General features: G+C 44.8%; 2 protein-coding genes across 4 annotated transcripts in view; one reads left to right on the top strand and one right to left on the bottom strand.

The window, feature by feature from the left end:
- The first annotated feature begins 304 nt into the window (after positions 1-304).
- Positions 305-6,634, top strand: rnf113a (ring finger protein 113A). The gene is made up of 10 exons (XM_057817942.1): positions 305-447; positions 530-612; positions 3,770-3,865; positions 3,998-4,105; positions 4,231-4,340; positions 4,421-4,527; positions 5,931-6,020; positions 6,120-6,213; positions 6,280-6,386; positions 6,501-6,634. Exons 1-10 carry the CDS (start codon positions 342-344, stop codon positions 6,569-6,571), a joined length of 972 nt encoding a protein of 323 aa, XP_057673925.1. The 5' UTR covers positions 305-341; the 3' UTR covers positions 6,572-6,634.
- The window catches only part of strada (STE20 related adaptor alpha), a 13,279-nt gene continuing 5,330 nt past the window's right edge, over positions 6,612-14,560 (bottom strand). The window contains exons 6-13 of one of the 3 annotated variants that reach the window (XM_057817936.1): positions 10,199-10,320; positions 9,983-10,091; positions 9,788-9,911; positions 9,452-9,623; positions 9,261-9,365; positions 8,922-9,190; positions 7,169-7,211; positions 6,612-7,008 (exon numbers count right to left, since the gene is read on the bottom strand). In XM_057817936.1, coding sequence (XP_057673919.1) covers positions 6,853-7,008; positions 7,169-7,211; positions 8,922-9,190; positions 9,261-9,365; positions 9,452-9,623; positions 9,788-9,911; positions 9,983-10,091; positions 10,199-10,320 — 1,100 coding nt within the window. In that variant the 3' untranslated portion in view covers positions 6,612-6,852. The remainder of the gene's footprint in view (positions 7,009-7,168; positions 7,212-8,921; positions 9,191-9,260; positions 9,366-9,451; positions 9,624-9,787; positions 9,912-9,982; positions 10,092-10,198; positions 10,321-14,560) is intronic. The other 2 variants (XM_057817938.1, XM_057817937.1) reach the window with 2 other exon arrangements.

Below are 14,560 nucleotides of genomic sequence, written 5' to 3'. Positions count from 1 at the left end.
ATTTAACGCAGTAAATACATTGATGGCCATGCTGTACACTATTTCATTTTATTTGTGCCTAAAGCTCACGTTTTCATATAGTAGGAGTGTCTTAAAAAAAAAAAAAATAGGTTGAAGTATTTCCGGTTTTAGGCACGCTACGTCATTACGTGTCCTATGTAAAATATTTTAGTCAAGACTTTTAATTTTAAGTATTGTCAAACATCCAATTTGAAATAATAATCTGTATGTCCTAAAATACTTATTTTTGTTTGGTTCTGGCCTGGTTGGTCTATTACAATACATCCGGGTCCTTAGAGGGCGCTGTAGGGAAAGAGCTTTACCTGTTTTGAGCGGACAAGATGGCGGAAGGGAACACGCCAACAGAAGGATCATGCACTTTTTTATTCAAAAAATCTACAAAGAAATTTTCGGGACGAAAAAGAAAGACCAGTGACAGCGATAAAGGTACCAGTGATTAATAAATATTGTTATGCTTACGAATAGTTGTAATGCGTATTGATTTCTACGATTATATTTCCATGTTCAGATGCAGACAGTGATGAAGAAGAGACCAGCTCTGTGGTCAGAAGAGATAGGAAAGAGAAGCGAGTAAACCCGATGATTCAAAAGGTGACTTTTATTCCAAAATTTTTATGAAATGAAAATGATAGGACGTCTAGCGCTGAATTATCAGACAGATGGATTTTAGCGATGTCTTGAACCACATCTGGGCCGAACAGCTCACTGACAAAAGCTTTGCAGGCAGGTAGTATTATGATCTCTGCCACAGTGTGGGACTTTGGATTTAGCAACAAGTTCAGCAACAATGTAGCTGGCTTTGGGGGCTTTCTCATTTACCTTTGTAGCTTTTCTCAAAAAAGTTGCCTGTTCCTCTGTGTTTTCACTAAGGCAAACAAAATAGTCCATCGACTTGTTTTGAAGCGACAGGTGTTTCGTTTTGGGATGACGTTTAGGATAGCTGCTCGTGTCGCGTTCAAGAACTGCCCAGATTTCTAGCCGTCAGCCACCTTGCTGCCCTTTGACAATGTGTTGAAATAAAATACAGGAGGAGGATTCAGGCATGCAAACTTGCCACCTTTCGGCGAAATCTCGCCGTTTTGAAATCAAAATGGGTCATTCTTCTGAATCACATAGATCCGAGGAGAAAAAAATGTGGGGGGAAGGGGCATGTCAACGAGCGAGTGAAACCGTTAACTTCAAAACCGTAGTCCATGCTCAAAACTACACTCTAGTCCTATAGACCCTACCCACGTGTAGTAGTCATTTTATATCCGGTAAGATGCATTTAAGATATACTTAGAGGGTTTTGGGCTGACAAATAACCACAATTAAGATCATTGCGAGGCTAATCGCCGACAACATACAACGTAGTACGACATAGTTTCAAATTCAAGATGTTTGTGACTTCCCTTTCTTCCACCATCGTTATTTTTTGAATAATATTTAGCTGGTACCAAGTGAAAGAAACTGGCCTCGTCTACGGGGCTGACAAATAACCACAATTAAGATCATTGCTAGGCTAATCGCCGACAACATACACGTATGTATGTAGTGAGAGTGCTATCGCTAAACCATATAAACATTAAAAGCCTTAACTCCATTGACAAACGACATGAAATACATTAGACTTGACAGTGGATGTTAGCAATAACAAAAGATTTTGAATTGAAAATTTCGTAACTCACCTTTCCAAGCACAAGTTAGATTCCTGCCGAACGAGGACCTGTTTCACCCAACCAGCAACGAAGTATTTATAAGCCTCCAAGCTCTTGAAGTTTTTCAAATTTTCGTGGGAATAGGCTGATTTTGTGTGGACGAGATGATTGTAAATATCAGCGTAGCAGATGTCAGGCAGACAGGGCGAAGACAGTGGGTCGAAAAACATCGATTTGGGCATCAAATATGGATCTGGCGACTGTATAGAACGAAGCTTTTCCACATAACGCCTTTTATGCAACACATCCAGTGAGTTTACGGCATCAGAAAACACCGGGTCTTCCATGAAATGCATTTTAAATTCCTCGATCAATTGAAAACAATGCTAATACAGAGACAAAATGACGGACAAGTGGGCGGAACCACACAGCGAGCACGTGGTTTTGTGACGTCGGTGGGTAGGGTCTATAACCTAGACCTATCACCGCCGCTCTCTTCTTGTGACAACAAATAACTGACAAGCATGAGAGATGGGAGTACAGTTATCACCAATCAGCAATGAGGAGGCCGAACCTCTGTCCATCCCAGCTTCTTGCCCGGACCCATTGGAAATTGCAGCAAGGTAAGGGATTCATGTCAAAAATTGTTAACTTCTTAAAGCTAAAAGTTTGAGTGATGGGCTATAATAGTCTTCATAAATCATTCAGTCGTGTCGTTCGATCAATTCCTGCGCTTGTAATGGTGTCTATAACAAAAGTATTCGCTTAATTTCTTGATAACTGACTTCAGATAGTCCTCGATATTTTACCGCCTCGTAGAACGCTGTTACTCGAGGTAGCTCTAACTGCGGAGGGGCTAACTAGCGCCTTTCACACAGGGCTTTGCTAGTAAAGTTAGCGAATGTCAGTTGGGATCTAAATTGTCGCCAGTTGGCGTTGTGACAAGTTATTTAAGGCCCCTTTGTAAAGCGCTTGTTAACGATATAAAAAAAAAATCATGAGCAATGAGGTAACTAGAGTGATGAACTAGTGCCTTCCATACAAGTCATGTTCAGGGCTTTGTTAGTAAAGTTCTGAATGGTCACCAGTTATTTTTGACAACGAGTTATTTAAGGCCCCTCTATACTCTCCGATAATTACAGAAAGGGAAGAGTTTTGCCTTGTTGTGGAGGTCGTTTCATTTGTTTAGCCATCGAGAGTTTATCAAACCGGAGAGCTCCGCTACAGGTCGCATTTGAAAGTACCCCCATTCCCTGTTCCATTCGCTGTTCGTACACACCCCCTTTCATAAAACAGCCTACAGGTGTACTTCTGTTTATCCATTATGATGCCATATAGATCGAAGTCAAGGACCATGGGACTAATTGCTTTGGTTGAATGTAAATAAAGTTATGATCACTACAGTTAATGCTTTTGAAGACTTGTACATTTTTTTTATATTCTATCTATCTAACACATAATAGTTAAGTGAATGGAATTTATACTGTACCTGTAAATTCATATTTTATGCTGTACAGCTGTTCTCTGCTATATGAAAATGGGACATACGGTATATTTTATAATTTAGATTTTCTATAATTTGCTACTTAATGCGTCTTATTTGTTCTGATTTCAGGATGAGAGATTTAGACTTGTATATGTTAAATTATTATGTACTATGTTTAATTAGAGATGTCTCTGGTTGCACTATGAAATGCACTTTTCCGCGCATGTCTTGTGTCCATGTTACTTTGTCACCTTTTTCATCCCTAACCAGTTTGCATGCCTGAGGATTGACTGTCGTCACATATGGATAAAATGGAAAGGACACTTTTGTGAATATTGACTGTTGACGAGTCTAATCAAATGATGTACTGTAGACGTGCTAGTCGCAGAGAGCAAGGTAGCTGATGGCTAAAAATCTGAGCAGGTATTGAACGTGACAAGAGCAATACCTCTCTCATCTGCACACGACCGGAACTTTGTACCGCCTCCTTCCTTCCTACTGCAACTCCACCCGACAACGTGAAAAAAATAAAAATGCAATATTGGATAATTTCTCGCAGCACACCTGATGATCTCTCTGGCACACCGGTTAAAAAACACTGGTCTAATGTAATATTTGTGTACAGTCCAAGAAAGTGGAGAAAGAAGCAGTCTCATCCAGTGATAGTGAGAACGACAAGGAAGACAAGATCACCATCTCCTACAAGTCTAAACGCTCAGCAGTGAGTTGAGATTATCATGTTTTTAGCATTAAAAAGAGTACATATTTGATCACTCAGATTAAAAACGCAGCATCAGTCGATTAATTTGATCGTATTTAAATGTTCAGTTTTTTTTTTTTTTTTTTTTTAAAGAAACCAGAGGGCCCAGAGGACATGGGCGCCACAGCAACATACCAGCTGGACACGGAGCGTGACAAGGATGCTCAGGCCATCTTTGAGAGGAGCCAGAAAATTCAAGAGGTAAACTAGATTTCAAATTGTCTGCAGGTATTTGACTTGTATGAACTAAAGTCGATTGTTTTTGATCAAGCATCAAAGTATGACTAAAATGCAAATGGATGAAGCTAGTTGTGGCTGCCCTGTAGGAACGGACGGGCAAGGAGGATGATAAAATCTACCGTGGCATCAACAATTACCAGAAATTTATTAAACCCAAAGATACCACCATGGGCAACGCGTCCTCTGGCATGGTCCGGTGGGTAACAAACTTCTTATAAGGGTCGTTCGGTATGTTTTCACCCCACGAAGATCCAGTTTCTAAATTTGAGCATACAGGAAAGGACCCATTCGAGCCCCGGAGCACCTGCGAGCAACCGTCAGGTGGGACTACCAGCCAGACATCTGCAAGGATTACAAGGAGACTGGATTCTGTGGCTTTGGGGGTAATCATAATAGGATTAGGGCTGTGACAAAATATCAAAATGGTGATATATCGTGATACTTTGCATCCCAAAAGGTTATCGATATGCTCCTGCCAAGAATCAAGATATCGTTTTAAAAATATGTCAGTGTTAAAAAAAATTTAAAAACTACTAAAATCTTCCACCATAATAGTATCAAAGGTCTCGCTCTAAGACTGCCATTGACGGTGCTCGACGCCCAATCCATTTAGACTGCGAACGTTCGGTCATTCGAAATAGGGCTGCAGCTATCGATTATTTTAGTAGCCGATTAATCGATGAACTATTTATTTCGAATAATCGAGTAATCTGTTAAGGAACATCAAAAATTAAAATACCTGAGCTGAGCCTCACACGGTATATATATATGGACAACAAAAGAACTATTGACTAACTTACATAGCAAAAGTCCGCTAGCTTAAATGTTATAAAATGCTAACACTTTTGTACAATGCTCTTAACAAATGGCTAAGACACATATTCCCACAAAAAATGGCTAAATATACCTTTAAATTACGAATGCATTCAAAAAAGTCATTAGCTCAAACAAAAATTAGCTTATGTTGGTCTTAAAAGGGAGCAGATGGATTCAGCCATGTGAAATGAGGACAGACCAGAGGGCCGTGTATCCACCCAAATCAATGTAAATGCAAACACTTTCAAAACAAACCATTACAACGCCACTTTAATTAAACGAATACTCGAAGCAGCAAAATTTAATTTGAATCTTTTTTTCCTAATCGAATATTCGAGTTAATCGATTAATTGTTGCAGCACTAATTCGACACCAGAGCATTCACAGTCATTCCGTCCGATTTATCATATACAGGTCACTTGCTGTTCATTTACAGGTCATTTCCTGTTGAGTTTGAGTCACTACCTAATCATTTGGGTGATTCCCAGGTCACTTCCTGTTTATTTTGAGTTACAGAACAGGAAGTACCTCAACCAGGAAGTGACCCATAAAATACCCCCAAATCAACAGGAAATAACTGAAAATCAACAGGTAAATGACAAATGGCCCAAAATTACCTTATTGCCTGGCGTTGGCTGCCAATGACGGCCATAGACATTATATCCGTTTGAAGTGGGAGGGCCACCCTCCCAGTTCAAATGGATTGGACGTCTAGTAGTCATAAACTCATTCCAAATCACAGCAAAAGCTTGTGTTTGTGTTTATTAGTTGTTTGTATAATATCCTAGAATTATTTCCTGACCAATGTATCGATAATCGTTGTATCGCCATATCATCAGATTATCGTTATCGTGAGCTTTGTATCGCAAATCGTATCGAATCGTGAGGTAACAAGAGTTTCCCACTCGTAAATACGATCATTGGAACATTGATTACACAAGCTTGTTTCACCTTCCGTTTCTTATTTCAGACAGCTGCAAGTTTCTCCACGACCGATCGGACTACAAACACGGCTGGCAGATCGAGAGGGAACTGGAAGAGGGTCGATACGGTGCTAATGGTGAGCTAGCCCACGGCGAGATATGAAACCAGCATTTGAAAGGATTTTTTGGGGGGGGTAATAATTTTGAATTCCTTGTTGAAAAACACTGCACTCTAGATGATGAAAACTATGAGGTGAGCAGCGATGAGGAGGACTTGCCATTCAAGTGTTTCATTTGCAGGGACTCCTACAAAAATCCCATCGTCACAAAGTAAGTGGATCGATCTGTTTTACAGAGTGTGCACTGGAGCAGACACAGATTTTTATCTCCTCCCAGGTGTCGCCATTACTTTTGCGAGACTTGCGCCCTTCAGCACTACCGCAAGTCCAAGCGCTGCTATGTGTGCAACACTCAGACGAACGGTGTCTTCAACCCAGCTAAGGGTAAACCCTTTATGCTGCTCTAAAATCCCAGTAGGGGGTTTAAGTTTGGCCTAAAATTTCACATTTCTGAGTGCAAGGCTAATTGCGTATTTTTATACTTAATGGTCTTTTCAGACTTGCTGGCCAAAATAGAGAAACGCAAAGCTGCTGCTGACCTGCCACCGTCCGATAATGAGGACGACTGATGTCTCCGCCTTTTCCCTGACTGCGTTTGTGTACATTGTGAATAAAGTTGTATTTTTTAGCAAGTTCTTTTATTGTCAAATTTCATAACATTCATGCAACTGGTCAAGTTAGGAAACATGCAAACACGAGTGTGTGATGAGTGAGAGGTAGAGCATCTTCCGTACAAAGCCTGAGAGGACGAAGACGCCATTTTAAGACGAGACTGCGACCGGCTCAACACCTCTGGGAAGAGTAATGTCAATTTATTTACACTTTGACTCAGCTCGTCTCTGTGCCAGCATCAGAAGTCCCAGTCATCGACGTCTAAGTGGCTGAGGCTTGACTCCAGACTGGCAAGTCCGGAGGGCGAAGGCAGTTGATGGGATCCCTCGCTGCAGCCGATTGGTGACGCGGGCCTAAGGAGTTCGGGCAGCGCCTCGGAGGGACGGCGCTTAATCTAAGAGATGGGGAGTGGGGGGGCACACGTAGTGTTACAACATGGTGAGTTTTAAGCAGGTATACATCGACACACACAAACCCCTCCATTGAATTGCATTCAGAGTTTTTTTCCAGCATCACTCCAACAACTTCAGAGTTAATTCAGTTGTCATACACACCTGTTTGAAGAAGGGATGACCTATGAGAGCAGAGGCAGAAGGTCTAAGGGAAGAAAAGGGAATTATGAGTACATTTTAAATGCAATTTCATGCCTCACACTGGGTACGTTTACGAGGGCAGTTTCCATCAATCCAATTGAAAGTGAATAGGATTTGATCTGTATTAGGGCTGTCAAACGATTAAAATTTTTAATCGAGGTAATCACAGTTTAAAAATTTTATCGTAATTAACCGCAATTCAAACCATCTATAAAATATACCATATTTTTCTGTAAATTATTGTTGGAATATAAAACAAGACGGGATATATACATACAGTGGGGAGAACAAGTATTTGATACACTGCCAATGGGAAAACCCATTGTACATCCCCACTGTACAACATACTGTACATAAGTACTGTATTTATTATAACAATAGATCAAGATGGCATTAACATTATTAACACTATTACAGCGATCCATGAATAGAAATACTTGTAGTTCTTTAAAGATAAATGTTAGTACAAGTTATAGAACTTTTATATTAAAACCCCTTAATGTTTTCGTTTTAAAAAAATTTGTAAAATTTTCAATCAAAATAAACTAGTAGCACGCCATTGTTGATGTCAATAATTACACAATGCTCATGGTGCTCAAACCCATAAAATCAGTCGCACCCAGGCGCCAGCAGAGGGCGACAAAACACCAAAAAACACAGCAAGTGGATATGACACTGTGCTGTCATTTTAATCTGTTTGAGCGGGGCATGTGCGTTAAATGCGTCAAATATTTTAACGTGATTAATTTAAAAAATTAAATACCGCCCGTTAACGCGATAATTTTGACAGCCCTAATCTGTATACATGAAGTTTAAGAGATTGACATTCAATCTACGTTTGCATGGACCCAGCTGAATCTGATTGTATTCTTTTTGAAATGCGAATTACGTTACTCTCTACCAGTACTTGTAATGTGTAATGCTGCCTTCATATGCAGTAGGAAAGATGATCCTTACCACTTGCTAATTGGTATTTACAAGTGCTTCCTGCTCATGTGCTTTTCTTGTCATTGCAAAAAAAAAAAAAAAAAAAAAAAAAACAGCAAACAAGCATTTCATTTTGGTTTGTTGCCTGGACAAAACAGTTTTAGACCTATTAATTCATCAACTACAATTTTTGTAACTCAACATTTAAGCAACAAATTGGTTTAAAAAAAAAAAAAAACAAATTTATAAATGTGTACACGTGTGGATGCTAATGTTTAAAAAAAAAAAGGTGCAAATTCATAATAAATCTTTAAAAAAATGATAGTTTCTTACCATTCACAACTTCTTGTTAGCGCTCTGCCATTACTAATAGTAAACAGTCAACCATTCTCATAAACTCGGGTATCATGATAAAATCCCAGTTTACCAGTAGAAAATACGACTTGATGGGCTGTTCACATGCAATTTTCCAGTCGACAAGTGATATTTACTGTAATTACGGCGTGTCATGAAGGCAGCGTAAGAGAAGAAGAGGTTCACTTCCTGCTTCACCCGCATAGTAGGAACACATGTGCAAACCGAACAATCCGCTCCACTCAGCAGTATACATGGGGCATCGAGCAGATCGGCGTAGACTACCTCTTACAATCCAATCGAAAATAAAATAAGATCTGGGTAAATCCTATTGGCCAAGGTGTTTATATGAGACATTTTTAATCGCATTGGCCTTTCAATCGGATTATAAATAGGATTTTCGAACCCATGTAAACGCAACCACTGATTCTACCTTTTCTCTGGATCTCGCTGAAGACACAGCTCGACAAAGGCATGAAAGTGAGGCGAGAAAGTGCGGTTGTACGGGTGTCCCGACGAGGAAGAGGAAGCTGGTTCGCCGTTGGAGTGGCGGATCCCGCCAACGCTACCGCCTCCTCCCAGGCCCTCGCAGATACCAGAATCTGCACCAGAGCGTGATGGCTTCATGGAGAGCTCCTCTGGCGGGATGGTGGTCGTGTCCAGCAGGCACGGTACAGTCCCATTTAGCTTTTCCAGCAACATCTGTGTAGACAAAGTGGGGTTTAAAAAGTAGTACTTTGTCCAACATCAGGTAGATGGCATTTCTTCTTACCTGCGTAGCCGGCATGTCCTTGAAGGGGACGTGTCCGTTAGCCAGCTCGCACGCTGTGATGCCCAGGCTGTAGATGTCTGAGCGGAAGTCATAGCCCTGTAGGTTCTGAAAAGGACATTATTTTTTCGTAACGTCAGCAGCTCATATAACACACTTTGAGAATCACTTGAGATTGTGGGATGCCATTGTACCTGCTGCAGCACTTCAGGGCTGAGCCACGGCAGCACCTTGACGCTGTTCTGCGGGAAGTCATGCACCACCTTGGCCCGCTGACCATGTCGGATCAGGCTGAAGATACTGCGAAGTCCCGACATGCGCACCTGGCCATCAGCGGCAATCAGCACGTGACTTGCTTTCACACTCCTGCAGATGCCACAAAAGCCGGAAGTAACACGACACACACAAAATTGAATTTTTCATTTTCAACACAGTGCTTTTCTTTTGTTTGTACTTTGTTGGTCGTACACAATACAATATACAATACAATACAGATGTAAATGTGTGACTAATGCTATCCATGTTTCCACCTGTGCACATATCCCATTTGGTGAATGTACTCCAGAGCTTTAAGGACACCCAGTAGAATGTATGCGATGGTGAGCTCACTCATGCCGTCAGGGAAATATGTGCTGACGAGCTCTCGAGCAGATCCTGGTAAAAACAACGCGCTGCATGAAGTGAAAACGTAAAATGTTTTAATCATCCATACGCTTGCAGCTCACCGTATGCCATGAAGGGGGTGATGACCCACAGCTCATTCTCAGCAATGAAAACACTTTTGTAGGGCAAAATACTGTGGTGGTGAAACAACTTGGACACGTGCAACTCTGCCTGCAGGAATAACACCAAAGCGATTAAAACAGTATGTTTAGTTTGTTTCTTGAGAGAATTAAAGGGGATTGTCTGAAACAGAAGACCGCTTTCAGACGGACACAAACCTGCAGATAAGCGACCATGTCGTTAGTACACGACTCGAGGTCGATGCGTCGGATGGCCACATGCTCCCCGGTGGGTCTGTACCTGGCCCGGTTGACAGTCATCAGGTGATCCAGCCCCTGACCTGTTAAACAGACAACCCAGTTTCACTCAAACGGTCTTTCCAGTGCTTGTGTAAAGTAGTGGTACATTGAAATAAGATTGTACAGATGGTCGGTATAGCTAAATGTAAATAGAATTGTACAATGAACCCATTAAGCCTGAACGAAATATCGTTTAAACATCGCCATCGCGATGTGTGCGTGCGCGATAGTCCCATCGCAAGGACGTGTGATAGTTTTTATTTTTTTAATCCACATACGCCCTGCTTTCTGCTCTGCACAGAGCCTCACACCCTCCCTCTCCCAGCTCTTTGAACCTCACAGTCACTGCAGCACTTGCTTATGAAAGTTAACGATGCTGGTATCTTTGATCTTGCCAAAGAAGCGGACATCACAGCGCAGCAGCTGTCAATCATTGTTTAACTTGTTAAACAGTTTCTGCAAGGAAGCCGCTTTGGAATGAATGTGTGTGTGTGTGGAGACGTTTGAGACATATAAATTAAATGCCAGAAGTGATCATGAGGAGTTTGTCATTTCTACATGTCCACCAAGAGTCACAGCTAAGGTAGATAAACAGAAGTATTTAATAAAGCCAATGTGATGTTCACAATGTAGTTATTGCATGTATGTTAATGTAGTTGGGTTCCGGTGCCTTTGGGGGGAGCCATCGGAGTTGTTGTGGTTATTGGGAATGCGGAAGCAAGGGAGTCTAAGTAAAGTTGTTGTTGGAAGCAAACGTGTGTGTTTCTTCAGCATCACAAATATAACATTTGGCAGACGAGGATGGCTGATTTTGCTCTGCCACCGCCTCCACCTTTTCTCCCCTTCCCGGGGGAGCCGACTGTTCCTTGGGATAGGTGGCTGGCGTCTTTTGAGGACTACCTGCTGGCTTTGGGTCACGCAGGGTTGGAAGATGCGAGAAAGTGCGCGCTGCTGCGGCATTGCCTCGGGCAGGAGGGGCAACGCATCTTCGCAACGCTTCCGTTAGTGGATGACAAGTATGCCACGGCCATAGCTGGCTTAAGAACTCATTTTTGTTTGGGACGGAGCCGGCGTATGTATCGTTTTGAGTTCCGGCGGTGGGCTCAAAAGGCGGGCGAGTCGGTTGCCCAGTACGTCGCGGCTCTGCGTGAGCTGGCAAGACACTGTGATTTCGGCGGCTTGGAGGATGGACTTATCGTGGATCAGCTAATAGAGAAGACACACTGCTGTCAGCTGAGGGAGAGGTTGTTGTTGGAACCTGACACGATGACGCTCGCTGACGCGCTCGCACTCGGAAGGCAGTTGGAGGCGGCGTTGTCGGAAGCCCGCCTGTTTAGCCGCGCAATCCACGAGCCGGTGACGTCATCAGACGCGCCCATCCAAGCGATAGAGTACGCTGGCGCGGCGGGGTGCAGCCTGGAGGTGCAAAGAGTGGATCGGGCACCAAAGGAGGCTGCGCCTGCGTGTTGCACTAATTGTGGATCATCCAAGCACACGTCGAGGGATAGTGCATGCCCCGCACAAGGCAAACGATGCCGTAATTGCAATAAACTGAACCATTTTGCTCGTTGCTGCCGCTCCTCTCCAGCGCGCCAAAATACAGCAGCTGTTCCCATTAATGCTGTTCATAGCAGGCAGGCATCGTTCAAACATTGTACATGCAACGTGGGGGGCGTGCCTGTCTCGTTGCTTGTGGATACAGCAGCTAAAGTGTCAATTCTCAACAAATACACGTATGATCGTCTGTTTAGTCATGTGCCGTTAAAAAGGGCGACGTTGCCTCTGTCGGGCTATGGCCATTCTCCAATCTCCATCATGGGCGTAGCGTGCCTTCCTGTCAGGTACGACGTGCGCAGTGTTCCTGCTGCTGAATTCCACATCACGCGGAGGGGTGCGAACATCATGGGCCTAGACCTACTGCTCGCATTGGGCTTCACCATGACTGACGCAAAAGGCGTGCAGATCCTGAACGTCGCCTCCTCCTGGACTGACTGCTACCCGGAGCTGTTCATAGGACTGGGCCACATGTCCGGGTTTGTGCACCAACCCACCGTTGATTCGTAGGTGCGTCCAGTTATACAGCCGCTGCGTCGCATTCCATTGGCTCTTCGGGACTCAGTGGAGGTGGAGTTACACCGCTTGGTGAAGGAGGACGTCATTGAGCCTGTCAATGCTTCACCATGGGTGTCGAACTTAGTGATTGCGAAAAAAGAGGGGGCGGATTGCGTCTTTGTGTTGACCTGACGGACGTCAACAAAGCCATTATCCCGGACAAATACCCTCTGCCCACGGCCAAAGAACTGACCAGCCATTTTCATGGCTCTGCAGTTTTCAGTAAGCTGGACTTGCGTAATGGATATCTTCAAGTCCCTCTAGCTCCAGCCAGCATGGACCTCACGGCGTTTGTAACCCACGTGGGGGTCTTCAGGTACAAACGCATGGCATTTGGGCTGTCGTCGGCTCCTAGCTGTTTCCAGAAAATAATGACTCTCATCCTGGCTGGCATTCACGGGGTGTCCATCTACCTGGATGACGTAGTGGTGCATGCCCCATCAAGAGAGCTTCATGACACCCGCCTTCGGCAGGTTTTTGAGAGGTTTAAACAGCGCGGCGTCACCTTGAACCCCGATAAGTGTACTTTCGGTGTGGCTGAGGTGGAGTTTTTGGGATTCAGGTTGTCCAAAGAAGGCATCGCTCCAATTATGTCGCACACTGATGCGGTGCTCTCGCTGCCAGACCCGCAGTCACCCTCCCAGCTCGCGTCCTTTCTGGGAATGGCAACCTACTACCTGCGGTTCCTGCCTCATTTCTCAGAGTCAACGGCCCCTCTGCGACAGCTCCTGAGGAAAGATGCCGCGTGGCACTGGACCCCAGCCTGCCGGGAGGCTGTACAAACAATCAAGCAGCAGCTTACGTCCCCTCCTACTTTGACGCACTTCAGCCTGACTGCGCCCACTATGGTCACCTGTGACGCATCTGGAGTGGCGCTTGGTGCTGTTCTCTCGCAGGTCCACGGAGGAGTTGAGCGTCCTGTAGCCTTTGCCTCCAGAGCCCTCAGCCCGGCTGAGCAGAAGTACTCAGTGGGAGAAAGGGAGGCTCTAGCCTGTTTGTGGGCATGCGAGCGCTGGCATGTTTTTCTGTACGGCAGGAGGTTCACAATCCGCACAGACCACCAAGCACTGACGGCATTGCTGGCGACAAAAGGCTCAGGTCATAAGCCAATGAGATTGCTGAGGTGGTCAGACAGGCTGAACCAGTACAACTTCGACCTGGAGTTTATGCCTGGACGGGCGAATACAGTAGCCGACCTCCTCTCCAGGGCAGTCTCAATCACGAGGGCAACGACTGATCAAACGCCTGAGCTGGAGTGCGAGGAGGACTGGGTCCATGTGTTGCACGGGCCTCTCAGCACGATGGTCACGCTGGCAGAACTGCAGCAGGCGTCGGCTGAGGACGATACCCTCGTGACCCTCCGCCAGCACATTAAGAATGGATGGCCGGGTAAGGTAGAAGACCAGCTGTTACCCTTTTACCGGGTCAGGGATGAACTCTCGTGCTGGGGAGAAGTCTGCCTTGCCCGTGGTCACCGCACCATTGTTCCACAGAGACTAAGGGCCCGAGTACTGCATATGGCACATAAGGGCCACCTGGGGGTGGTCAAGGTGAAACAACGTTGCCATGACACCGTGTGGTGGCCTCAAATCGACACTGATGTGGAGGACCTGGTACGGAACTGCTCATGCTGTCTCCTGAGTGGTAAGACAGGCAAGCCTGCCACGGCACCTCTTAACCCAACACCATGGCCTTCAGCACCATGGGACCATATTCAGATTGACCTTTGTGGGGAGCTGCATGGGGCACCTGCTCATGCACGCTACCTGCTTGTGGTGCATGACCTACATTCTAAGTGGCCCGAAGTGGTGCAGTTGTCCTCCATCACCACGCACGCCATCATCAACAGTCTGGACGTGCTTTTTGGGCGTTGGGGCCTCCCCGCTGCCATCACCTCGGACAACGGGACTCAATTCACGTCGTCGGAGTTCCAGGAGTTCTTGGCACGGCGGTCCACCAAGCATATCAGGTCAGCGCTGTATCACCCAGAGGGTAACGGGGGGGTAGAAAGACTGAACAAAACATTGAAAGAGGGCATTCGAGCCTGCCTAGAAGACGGACAAACGTTTAATGCTGCTCTAAATCGCACCCTCCTGACTATCCGAGCATCGAGACACTGCACCACGCGAGTGTCACCTGCGCTGCTGATGATAGGGCGAGAGCTGAAGC

The sequence above is a fragment of the Corythoichthys intestinalis genome, chromosome 16 (genome assembly GCF_030265065.1).
Source record: "Corythoichthys intestinalis isolate RoL2023-P3 chromosome 16, ASM3026506v1, whole genome shotgun sequence".
Classification (NCBI taxonomy): Eukaryota; Metazoa; Chordata; class Actinopteri; order Syngnathiformes; family Syngnathidae; genus Corythoichthys; species Corythoichthys intestinalis.
This window is presented reverse-complemented; position numbering and strand designations above follow the sequence as displayed.

Excerpts from the sequence above, each read along its gene's own strand:
- rnf113a (XM_057817942.1), top strand. The coding sequence starts at position 342 with ATGGCGGAAGGGAACACGCCAACAGAAGGATCATGCACTTTTTTATTC. Across the intron at positions 613-3,769 it reads TAAACCCGATGATTCAAAAG|TCCAAGAAAGTGGAGAAAGA; the intron begins GTGACTTTTATT and ends ATTTGTGTACAG. Across the intron at positions 4,341-4,420 it reads GCGTCCTCTGGCATGGTCCG|GAAAGGACCCATTCGAGCCC; the intron begins GTGGGTAACAAA and ends TTGAGCATACAG.